Consider the following 13007-nt stretch of genomic DNA (forward strand, 5'->3'; position numbering starts at 1 on the left):
ATACCATAGATTGCCAGCGCTATTTGTCTATGGAGAAAGTCCCCTTCTTTGCAGGGCTATAACTTTTTAAATTCTATTGCTACATTGCCATTATTAGGGCCCATTCAAAGTCCTATATGTATTGTTCATTGTGTAGCAACGCTAAACTTTTTCATTCACATATTCATAGTAAAGTATGGTCTAATGTATAAGTATGTTTTCATCTCTTTCTGCAGCTTTCTCCAGAACGTGATATATAGCCCCAAATGCATTATATTGATGATGAAATACAGTTTGATGGCAATCAGCGCGATATAAAAAATTCCAACTAGACGTACTTCTAGAAGTTACTACACGTCATCTGATGTTGACCGGATGGGCGAGGGGGCGTTTATAATTCCGTGGGCAGCGTTATACCAATCATCTAATGTGGGTCAAATGTTGATAATATCAGTTATTATCGAAGACGGTAACGTTACACGCTGAAACTCACCCCAGTCTCCGCGCGCCGTTGGGCGATCATCGCCGAGTAGAAATTTTATCATTATGGGATATATTATTACCCGGTCCATCTCCAGCTTGTATAATGGTATATACGTCCAAATCATGTTGTTTATCGAGTTATTGGCAATCGATCGCTATGTAGTGTGACGAGCTAGAGTGCCGGAACCTATCCCGAGTGGCCGGAAGCAATACGGACATCTAGCACAACCTCTACTGCGCTTCCTGTTAAGCGGTTGCGCGATCGGCCACCAGATGGCGCTCCTGAACCGCCAGAGAGCTCAGTGGGTCCTGCTGGTGTATCTCAGGCCAGCGGAGGGACATTATGAATCCGATCGCAGATTTTTGAAATATTGATATAAAGACGACGTACAGCGTCCCCCGGCAACTTTAGCATGGCCAGCAAAGACGTCTAAAGACGGCTCCCGGCAGTCAAAGTGTTAAAAACATGAAATAAACAAAAAAAAGTGCAACGAAAGTGCAACTAGGGCTAAAAGTAAAAACCCAATGAAATAAAATAATAAATAATATATGCTTCTTAGCCGATTTCTTAGTTTAACATAACAGACCTAAGTTTGGGGGAACTAATGGGATAACTGGGGTTGCAACAAAAGTGCAACTAGGGCTAAAAACCCAATGAAATATAATAATAAATAATTATGTTTCTTAGCAGATTTCTTAGCTTAACATAACACCTAAGTTTGGGGGAACTAATGGTATAACTGGGGTTGCAACAGAAGTGCAACTAGGGCTAAAAACCCAATGAAATAAAATAAATAATATTTATGCTTCTTAGCAGACTTCTTAGCTTAATATAACAGACCTACTGTAAGTTTGGGGGAACTAATGGGATAACTGGGGTTGCAACAAAAGTGCAACTAGGGCTAAAAACACAATGAAATAAAAAAATTATAAAAATAATAATAATAATAATAATAATAATAATAATAATAATAATAATAATAATAATAATAATAATAATAATAATAATAATAATAATAATAATAATAATAATAATAATAATAATAAATAATATATCCTTCTTAGCAGACTTCTTAGCTTAACATCCCAGGGAACTAATGGGATAACTGGGGATGTTGTTTGCTCCTGACAAGAGTCTCAAAGTCTGGGGTGATGGTATAGACCAGGGGTTCCCAAACTTTTCAGGCCGGGGCCCAGAAAATAAGGCGTCAGAGAGCCGCGGCCCAATGCACATCGTCTGGCTTTTTTTTTCTCTTTTTTTTTTCAGGTGACAGATTTTTTAAGCCAAATATCACTTCAATCCTATTAAGTTAGTTCAAGTTAGTTATTCATTTATATGTGCTATTTATGAGAGGGCTAACTTGTTGCAAAATAATAATGATAATAATAATAGCCTCATTAAAATACTATTGTTGCTTCGGTTGTTTTCAGCGTTTTATGTGCATAATCTGTTATTTAGTTTGAAATGTTCGTTGAAATAAGTAGATTTTTCGTTTTTGTTTATTTATTAAGTGAATATAAAACCATATAGTCACATTTTAGAATACAATAGAATAGAATTTTAGAATACAACTAGAAACACTGTCCTGGCCTGCTTCTAACTTCAGTGGCCTGACAAAATTAAAATAAAAAAATAAAAAATAAAAAAATAAAAAATAAAAAAAATATTTAATTTCTTTTTTTTAAATTTTTTTTAAATCATCTCGCGGACCATCCGTGGCTGCTCGCGGCCCACCTTTGGGTCGCGACCCCGACTTTGGGAACCACTGGTATAGACAAAGCAACTCTGAGGTCATGCTCAATGTCAAATCTGTTCCTCTGCTTTGTCTCCAGCTGGACCAGAGCTGAGAAGCCACTTTCACAAAGATAGGTACTATATATATATAAAAAAAAAAAAAAAAAAAAAATTATTTATTTTACACACATCCGCGACCCACTCAAAATGGCCCTGCGACCCACTTTTGGGTCGCGACCCACCAGTTGAGAAACACTGTTCTAGAGGATCATTGAGTTACTTTGCTGTAGGGCTGTCCCCGACTAAGGATTTGGATAGTCGACTATGATTGGCCAAAATTTGCCGTTAGTTAGTGCCGTTAACCCATTCTCTGCCACCACTTTGACCATCCTAAACCATCCTCTGCCAGCGCTATTTGTCTATGGAGATGTTCACCTTCTTTGCAGGGCTATAACTTTTTAAATTGTATTGCTAAATTGACATTACTATGGCCCATTCAACATCAATTATCCATCGTTCAGGATGTAGGAACGTTTAACTTTTTCATTCACACATTCATACTAAAATACCGTCTAGAGCAGGGAGGGGCAACTGGCGGCCCACGGGCCGTATGCGGCCCTCACCGACGCTCCATGCGGCCCCAGGCCAATATTTATAAAAATAAAAATAAAAAATACAATTTTTATTTTTTTGCATTCGACTAAGAGGTTGGCAGTCGACTATGGCTCCTTTCGATCGATTAGTCGACTAATAGGGGTCAGCCCTAGTGTGGACATATTCAACACTGTTGAAAGTGCCGTGCAGCAATATGGGGGGTTTGATAAACTGTCCGCTGTTGTTACCGATGGAGCACCCGCAATGAAAGGAAAACACACAGGATTCGTCTGGCTTCTAAGGCAGAGTAGCGTTGAGTGTCCAATGCTGCACTGCATTATACATCAGGTAAGTTCGCTAACATAATTTCCATCTATTGTGGGTCACTAATAATCAGGGGTTCAGTGGTCATGCCACGCGGTACCACGCTGTCCCAGCACTTTTCTGAGCAGAAGTACGCGCACACAAAAATGTAACGTTATTTCATCTGATGCAGATCGCATGCACAAACATTGAAGTTGACATTCCTTCTATTGTGCGCCAACAGGAGAGACCACAAGTGTCTCATTAAAGACAGAACCATTATTGACGCACTGTGGGGGAGGGTGAATGTCATGCCAGTTTGATAAAGGGCCAATGGGAGGCACTCAGGAATGTTTTGTTTAGTAGCAGGATAAAAGTTTATACATTTAACAAAATCTTTTATTATTGCACTTTTGATTTACTGTTGTAGTGAAATGCAGCAGGAATGCTGCTTTGTGTTTGTTGAGCAGTGGGCTTTAAGTTCATACATTTATTTTAATAGAAGCCTTAATTATAATTTGTAATTTTTGTATATATTTGGGTTACACAGCAATACTTTCAAATTCAGCTGAATTTATGAATTCATAAAGTAGAAATTAAGCATTACTAAATGCGTTTGAAATGGAATAAAAACAAAGTTACAACAAATTATATGCCTTATTTATCACATCTGTGACTATTATGGGCTATTTGAGTGATGGGGTACTACTGGCGGGACTGCCGATAAACAATGCGGCCCCGCAGATTGAGTGTGGAAATGTAGTGGCTCTCACCATATACAAAGTTGCCCACCCCTGGTCTAGAGTATAAATATGTTTTTATCGTTTTCTGCAGTATTTCATAGAACGTGAGATATAGGCATAAATGTATATATTAGATTATCAAATGCAGTTTGATACCGATCCATGCTATATTTTATAATTCGTTTATAATTCAATGGCCGACGTTAAATGATTTATGTAGTATGGGTGATATATTGATCAGAGCAGTTTGTATCGAAAATGATAAAGAAAAACGCTGAAACTCACGTCAGTCTCCTCGTAGCGTTGGGCGATGAGTGGAGCAAACAGATCCCAATTATGTGATGTTGATCGATGCGATCCATTTCCGGTTTGTATATTACTAATACATGTCCAAATCATGTTGATTATTGAGTTATGGCAAAGATCCATATCCACGGTGTCTGTATTGAGCCCCGGGACGATAAACGAGTGGCCGGACGAAATTAGGGGACGGACCACTTCCGGTTTGGGCAACTTCCTGTTTGGCAACTCGCCGATCGGCCACCAGGTGGCGGTATTGAAGCGTTGCAGAGTTGTGCCGAGTCCCACAGCATCACCCAAGACTCCGTGGGTGAAATATGAATACCATGACGAAAATATGAAATATTGATCTCAAACACGCCTTACGGCGTGATTGGCAGACAACGCATGGCGGAGAAACACGCCTTAACAAGGTATTGGCGGAGAATGGGTTAATTTGTTTTTGTTTTTTTTTGTATTAGACTAAGGCTCCTTTCGACCGATTAGTCGACTATTCGACTAATAGGGGTCAGCCCTACTTTGCTGTTGTGTGTCTGACGTGTTCTTATGTTCTCTGTCTGTCCGTCTGCCTGGTTCCCTGTCTCCATTGTCCCGTCTTATTTATTATTATTATTTTTTGTTATTGTTTTTTCTTCCCAGGCTGCGCCCCGGACCGATGTAAAAATTGTCTGGGGGGGCGCATTATAAGAGAAAATGTCATAATTTAATTGAGCTGTAATCAGTGCTGTAGTACTCGAGTCCAGGACTCGTGACTCGACTTGGACTTGAGCACTGATGACTCTGAGTGGACTCGACATCGACTGCATTAGGACTCGGAAGGTGCAGATGAGGACTCAGACTTGTTAATTGATATACAGTTTAAATATTTTTTGGTAATAGGCCCTAATAATTTAGCATAAGATATTGATGGCTATATTAACAGCGTAACATTATTTAATTGCGTGTTTGGGCAGACGCGTGTGCATGAAATGCTAAATCTATGCTCAACACTAGTGCCGACAGCCTTTTCCTGACAGACAATGTCTTAGGACAGTTTGTGACTTTGTTTGGCTGTTGTCACAAAGTAAATAAACTCCCTTTGAAATGGTGACCGCCGGTGTGTCATTTATGTTTAATGTAGACCTTTTTTTATTTGTCAGCTCTTTGACTGCCAGAGTGGACTCGGAGTGGACTCAACCTTGATGACTTGGACTCAGACTCGGACTAGGGTAATGGGGACTCGACTCTCGCTCTTCTTTGGTGACTCGGACTCGAACACTGGGGACTTGAGACTCGACCTCGATATTTAGTGACGTGACTACAACACTGGCTGTAATTAATTAACACAAAACACGGATTCAATGTCCCTGATGACATCACGGGTGGCCCTATTCAAACTAATTTACTCTCAATAACTGTTTTGTTTTTGGATGTGTGTGAGATTATGTGCAAAATAATTCTGTATCGTTTTAAAGGGGAACTATCTTATAAATGGCCTTTTTGAGTGTTTAGCATTGTTTCCTAGCTATGTGAACTTATATTAATATGATCTATGTCTCAAAATTCTCATATTGGCGCATTCTTCCAATTCTCCTCTCACAATATTTATTCACCCTCACTGAACTGAGTCATTTGAAAATGTGCCCTATATGTGATGTCATAAAGACACTGCTGCATGTTAATGTTCAGGCGGGGCCGTATAGCGCAGTGGTTTAGGAGCCCAGGCTCAAAACGGCTCGAGATCTTGAGGTAGAAAATGCTGTTTTTGAGGACTTGATTAGAAATACAAAACAATGAATAAAAAAAATATATATATTACAGAGGTGTTCCATAGACTCACAGGAATTGTGTAAAAGTGCCCAAATAGTGAAAGAAATAGTAAAATAGTTCCCCTTTAAAGTGATTAACGTGCCCCTTTAATCGATATCTCAAATAGATTATATTCTTATCGTCTATGCTTGCTATGCACTCCCAAGTGAAGCATTTGAGTTTAGAAGTTAGTTAGACGACTGGGTTGTTATACACTGCGGCAGCAGTACTGTAGAATAGCATACCTGGAGAGCTAAAAACCATATCTAATGCACAAAGATTCAAGATAGGAGTAGAGAGATGGCTTAAAGGAGAGTAGTAATGCACCAGGTAGAGTAGGGCTTAGGGTTTTAGTGTAGTTTATGATATATTTTATAATGAGGATATAGTATATATATGGTAGGATGTTGTATCATTATTAGATAGAGTTGGTAGTTTGAGATTTAAATGTATTTGTATTGGTTTATAAGTAAAACTTTATAATAAGTTTTGATTTTGTACCTAATGCTATCGATTGTTTAATGCTTTGCGTTTTGTTTTATGTATGAGTTCTGTTCCAATGTGGTTTTGTATGTCTGCCAACAGGGACCTCGATGGAAATACTTTAACAAGTTTAATTCCCTGACAACCAGTGTTTTAATGTATATGATTTATGCATGTATGTTTTAAATTATGTTTTGTCTAATAAAATCAAATAAAATCAAACCAATACCACTCATTGTTGACCACAGGAAGTGTATCCCTTCCTTGCAGACGTTGTTGTACCACAATTTGGGAAAAAGCGTCAGACAAGTGCTGCTAGATGTGCAGTCATTTAAAAAAGAAAAACACCTCACACAGCCAATCCCTCCCCTGGATTTGTAACTAAAAATCATGCAATAATAATAATACATTTTATTTGTACACTACATTTCACAATGAAATCTCAAGAGTGCTACAGGTTCAAAACAAAGCAAAGTAAATGTCGTTTAAAAATGTCCACAGACTGTGGAGCTCTCAGGTGGTCAATGAATGAATGAATGACAAAAGCAGCCTGGCGATAGCCTTCCTCTGCATTAGTTATAACACACACATTAGATGATTTAGCCAAAACTGAGCACCATGCAATTAATCCAGTTTCAATAACGATTTTCACTTCTTATGATCATGAAAACAATATAATCAAGATTAATTAATTCATGACTTTTTTTCACTATAACGATAGTGACCTGTTTTTTGTTTTGTTACTATAACCTGTAATATATAAGGCAGATAGTGAAATACCTGTTACTAGGGATTTGTTTGTTTATATACTGTATATATATTTTGACAAGTTTTTTTCCCCATGCCACCATGGACATTTTGTTGTGTCCAAGTGTGCTATTAAAACACTGAGATACATTCCGAACATTCTAAATGCACTGCTTGATTTTATTTATTTATTTCATCCCTTAGAAAAACAATTTTCTTTAGCCGACGTTCCAGACGCTAATGTTGCTGAATGCCATCGCTCATTGCAACACGCTTATCAGGAGTCATTTGTCTGGCATTTTGCCTTTCCCTCCCATTCCTCACATTATACAGCTAAATTGCAGCGTGGCACGAGAAAGGGTTAGTAGTGTTGTCAACAACACGACACACAGCAGCACACTTTGTGCATCGCGCCCTTCTTCCTGCTCACTCCACACCTCACCCAAAACCAAGCGGAGGAATTCATATGTGAGAACATGTTTGTCACAGAGAATAGCCTGCTGTGTGCTACAAGTGTGAAAGGGCAACTCCCGGCAATGCCTGTGCCCGATTCTCTCGCTATTGTCACTGGCTAATACCACGATGATCACAACACCAGAGGGAGCTCCACAAATCATGTTAAACCCAGATTTGGCTCAAACAAGGGACTAAACACGTTTCGCAATTGTGCCACATCAATGTGGAACACCCTACCCATAGCTGTAAAGGAATGTGAATCACTACCCACTTTCAAAAACTCTCTCAAAGAACACCTACGGGAGACTGCAATTCGAAACTGGCCCCTGCAAATGTCCTAACCCAACCCCCTCCAATGTACAGTAAATGACCATGTATGGCTTTGTCAATATTCCAATGTACAGTGTCCCCACCCACCCCCTACCCAACCCCCCCACCCCACCCACCTCCAATGTACACTCTGCTTCTATACTTTAGGCAAGTGGCTTGTCCTTCCGCGTTCCCGTTTTGCGCTCTGATTGGCCACGCACGTTTTTTGGTCATGTGACATGTGCGCCAAATCGTGGGACGGCAAGTTTTTGGACGGTTAAGCTTAGGCACTCTTTCGAAGTTGGTTAAGGTTAGAGTTTGTCTTAGAGCATGGCGATAGAACGCCAGGTCGTTTGCAGGCTGTTCGATGCGGACATGGGCAAAGACACAGCTCGTCACGCTATTGGGCGCACATGTCACATGACCAGAAACGTGCGTGGCCAATCAGAGCGCAAAACGGGAACGCGGAAGGACAAGCCACTTGCCTAAAGCATAGACGCGTACAGTCCCCCCCCCCCTCCCGCCCACCCAACCCCACCCCCCCAACCTCCCCCAACGTACAGTTTCTACGTCAAATATACTCTTTTCTGGACTCTTTTTGTATCACAAACAGTACTGTATTTGCAAATCTGGTATGTCATAAATGTATAGATGTAGCAGTACTGTTTATCTGTATGTCGTGTGTGTCATATATGTTATGATGAATTGAAAATGGGGGACCCTGATGTAAACAAGACAAAAGTCTTTCTCTGGTCTGCATCCCCTTAACAATTGTATGTATTGAGCTGTACTGTACCCATTCTGCAATCTGTTAATAAAGTTTTCAATCAATCAATCAATCATCTTCTGTGAAAGATGCTATATACCACGCCGTTTCAACTGAACTCGAGTGGTTTTTGAGAATAAAATTTTTTGTATTTATCTATTTGAATACTTTATTATTATTTGATCCCCTGAATTTCCCCAAGAAGGGATCAATAAAGGAATATCTTATCTTGATACCATCAAGTGCTTGTTTTTGCCACTGAAACAGAAATCTCGCTCTGAAATCTTGCAAGGTGTGAGTTGTTGCAGGAAGACATAAGACTTACTAACATACACTCAACACTGTAGCACTCAAGTCTGAACACTTTGACGAACATTGTTCAGTTGATAGAGTTGTACCCTTCCTACTGACTTGTCGTACAAAACTTGTAAGTCGTTTTGGATAAAAGAGTCAGCTAAATGACTAAATGTAAATGTAAGACAACACTGGAATCTGTGGAGCATGGAGCGCTAACATTACCAGAAAAGATTTGTTGCGATGAAATACAGCTAGCTTACTTAAATGCCTTTTACCCTGTTTGGGGCATAGGCCGTCAACAAGGGTTCTCCAAGCATCCCAATCTCACAGCTAGCTTAGCGTTATCTAAAAGATAAAAACAGTGGTTCGTGTTTGTGCATTTCCAAATTGTGCCAACAACATGTCACCAACTTTGTTCATATCATATTGATACGGACATGCCGTTCCATGAGTAGAGAGACCTGCTGCAGACAGAGTGGAGGTAATGTAATTAATATTACAAATGGTAACTTGACTGTTTGACTGACAATAAGTTTTAAGCATCTGGTATAATTTGCTGTGCATCGTTATTGCTGCTGCAGTGCTCTTTAACACTTTGATTGCCTAAGGCTAAATTCATGATATACCATAGGTTGCCAGCTCTATTAGTCTATGGAGAAATTCCCCTTCTTTGCAGGGCTATAACTTTTTAAATTCTATTGCTACATTGCCATTATTAGGGCCCATTCAAAGACAAAGTCCTATAGTATTGTTCATTGTGTAGCAACGTTAAACTTTTTCATTCACATATTCATAGTAAAGTATGGTCTAATGTATAAGTATGTTTTCATCTCTTTCTGCAGCTTTCTCCAGAACGTGATATATAGCCCCAAATGCATTATATTGATGATAAAATACAGTTTGATGGCAATCAGCGCGATATAAAAAATTCCAACTAGACGTACTTCTAGAAGTTACTACACGTCATCTGATGTTGACCGGATGGGCGAGGGGAGGGGGCGTTTATAATTCCGTGGGCAGCGTTATACCAATCATCTAATGTGGGTCAAATGTTGATAATAGCAGCTAGTATCGAAGACGGTAATTTTACACGCTAAAACTCACCCCAGTCTCCGCGCGCCGTTGGGCGATCATCGTAGAGTAGAAATTTTATCATTATGGGATGGCGATTTACCCGGTCCATCTCCAGCTTGTATAATGGTATATACGTCCAAATCATGTTGTTTATCGAGTTATTGGCAATCGATCGCTATGTAGTGTGACGAGCTAGAGTGCCGGAACCTATACCGAGTGCCCGGAAGTAATACAGCCGTCCAGCAAAACCTCTACTGCGCTTCCTGTTAAGCGATTGCGCCGATCGGCCACCAGATGGCGCTCCTGAACCGCCAGAGAGCTCAGTGGGTCCTCCTGGTGGATCTCAGGCCAGCGGAGGGGAAATATGAATCCGATTCCAGATTTTTGAAATATTGATATTAAAGACGCTGTAAAGCGTCCTCGGCAACTTGAGCATGGCCGGGAATGACGCTTTAACACGGCTCCTAGCAGCCAAAGTGTTAAGACGCATTCTAAAAATGTATTTCCATAAACAAGTACTTGAGCACTAGTCTGAGAAAACATTACTCATGCCCGTCCCTACTCAAAACCAAATCTGGACAGTTCCTTGGCATTTGTAATCTTCACGAGCCTGTGATGATAAACCACCATGAAGATTACAGTCTGTAGTCTGGACAGCTCTGCATTCACCTCGTTTAGTCTATATAGATACTGTAGTACAAAACACAACACTGACACATGCATAAACATTAGGCACACAGTGGATCGGAGAAGCTAAGGGGAACAACAACAACAAAACAACCTGGGCAAGCCCGTGCCCGACTCTCTGGCACGATGACAAGACCTGCTCAGTTGACCTCACTGGCAAGTTGGTGAATCAGCAAAAGCGGTCATGCCGGCACAGCGACGCAGGCACATGCAGCTCGCTGTCTGAAATAGAAGGTGCAGACTCAAGCTTCTGTATGTGGACCGCTGCGTCATACTGTAGCATCACCAGCACTGTCCGTGTGAGTGACTGGGTAACAACTGGGTACCTTTATTGAAACTGAAAGCAGCAGCAGCAGCAGCAGCCCATTATCTCAAAGACCAGACATTATCAAAATGACCTGGTGCTGTAGCCATAACACGTTTTCAGGCCAGGAGCCCACAATGCAAAGTGTCTGACCCTAGAATTAGAGTGTTTAGGCCAGGAGCCCACAATGCAAAGTATCTGACCCTAGAATTAGAGTGTTTAGGCCAGGAGCCCACAATGCAAAGTATCTGACCCTAGAATTAGAGTGATTAAGGAATCTGTGGTTATGAAACGAGTCACTGTAGGTGTAGGGCTGGGTAATTGTCAGTTATTTGCCTAACTTGATTCTTCAGTTCATACGAGAACCTCCCCTTGGATCAATATGGCTGGCAGGTGTGTGTGTGTGTATGCAAGTGTGCGTGTATTATATGTATGTTTAGGTTTATGTATGTGCGTGTGTGTCGTGAGTATGTGCGTGTGTGCATTCCAGGCTTCTTCATCCCACAAGGCCTAGTCCTAGGACCTAGGTCCTCAGAGCAGATGGTCATAATTAGCAGAGCGCAGAGATCAGTGGAGGGGGCGTTGTTTTAAGTGGCTGGGTGGCTGGATTGATTTCAGCAACCTGGATGGGGTAATCCTCTTCTCAACAAGGCGAGGCAGTTCGCTTTATTTCACACACTGTCAACTGTCCACATGTAAACTTTACTGAGGCGTGTGTGTCAGTGGATTTATTGACAACAATTAAATTATTATAGGTGTAGATAACAAAATGGTTCAGACGATGAAGGAAGTTGGAATGCCACACCACACACACACAAGAGGTTGCCAACTTGCCATGTTGTCAAATAATGAACCCAAGAGACCTGCTACTCCCTCATCATCATCATCATCATCATCATCACCACACAACAGGAAGGAGTGGAGCAGTTGTGAAAGCCAGAAAACCAACTGTCCGAAACAAGAAACAAGTGAAGACATACATTTACACGTGAACTACACGAGATAAATACAAATGACTACAATATCTCAGACAAGGCAAAGGAAAGGCGACACAAGAGGTTCGGGAACTCAAAAAACGTGCTTATTTCTAGTAAATTAAAATAGGTAAATGTTCTTGTCGACACGTTTTTCAACCCAAACCGCACTTCGTTCTCTCAGACGTTGTTCCGCAACAACATGAAGGAGGATGTGATGCAGAGAAGAGAAGAGAAGAGAAGAGAAGAGAAGAGAAGAGAAGAGAAGAGAAGAGAAGAGAAGAGAAGAGAAGAGAAGAGAAGAGAAGCCACGGCAAGGCAGGTGGCGAGAAAACAAACAAAAGACTGTCAGCAGCACATTATAGCTCAGCTCTCAGGGCTGGTCAGTCAGTGGCATTCGAAAAGCACCGACAAACCCAACTCACCTGCGTGTGTGATGTCCGACAGGTCATAGTTCCTGGCGGTCCGGGGGAACTCCTTCAGTTTGCGGTTCGACAAGTTCAGAGCCCCGCTGGCGGCCGCCTCCTCCAGCGCCTTCTCCACGCTCCGGCTCGCCGCTATCGTCGCCGGCAGCTGGGCTCCATCCCCAGCAGCCATGAGACAAACACAAGAGATAATAAACCTTCTTTGTTACTTTGTTTGAAACCTCCCCTCTCCGTTCATACTCCTCCTCGACACCACATCCAAAGGGTGCTCGTCTCTGGTGAACAACTTCAAAAAGTGGAACAATAAATCCGCTCACACCCCTGCTAGCTCGGCAGCCTCTCTCCTTCTCTCTCACACCACACCACACACAACGAGGGGCTCGTCAGTTTCCACTCCGAGACGCTTCAACACGAGACCAGAGACGGAGCGCGCGAGCGGTACAAGCTGCCTGTCAATGGTTCCTCGGGAGGGAGGGAGGGGTGCAGCGCGAGGGAGAGTGGGAGGGGCTAGACGTTGAGGGGGTTTTGATTGACATCGGTCCACACCACGCCCATATTCC

The 13007-nt window shown here is 41.5% G+C and overlaps 1 protein-coding gene across 1 annotated transcript in view; it reads right to left on the reverse strand.

Annotated features, from left to right (window-relative positions):
- The window catches only part of lrch4 (leucine-rich repeats and calponin homology (CH) domain containing 4), a 170030-nt gene extending 157237 nt beyond the window's left edge, over nucleotides 1-12793 (reverse strand). The window contains exon 1 of the mRNA XM_084335405.1: nucleotides 12448-12793. Coding sequence (XP_084191531.1) covers nucleotides 12448-12619 — 172 coding nt within the window. The 5' untranslated portion in view covers nucleotides 12620-12793. The remainder of the gene's footprint in view (nucleotides 1-12447) is intronic.
- Between the last annotated feature and the right edge of the window lie 214 nt (nucleotides 12794-13007).

The sequence above is a fragment of the Notolepis coatsorum genome (assembly GCF_963971535.1).
Source record: "Notolepis coatsorum genome assembly, chromosome: 1".
Taxonomy (NCBI): Eukaryota; Metazoa; Chordata; class Actinopteri; order Aulopiformes; family Paralepididae; genus Notolepis; species Notolepis coatsorum.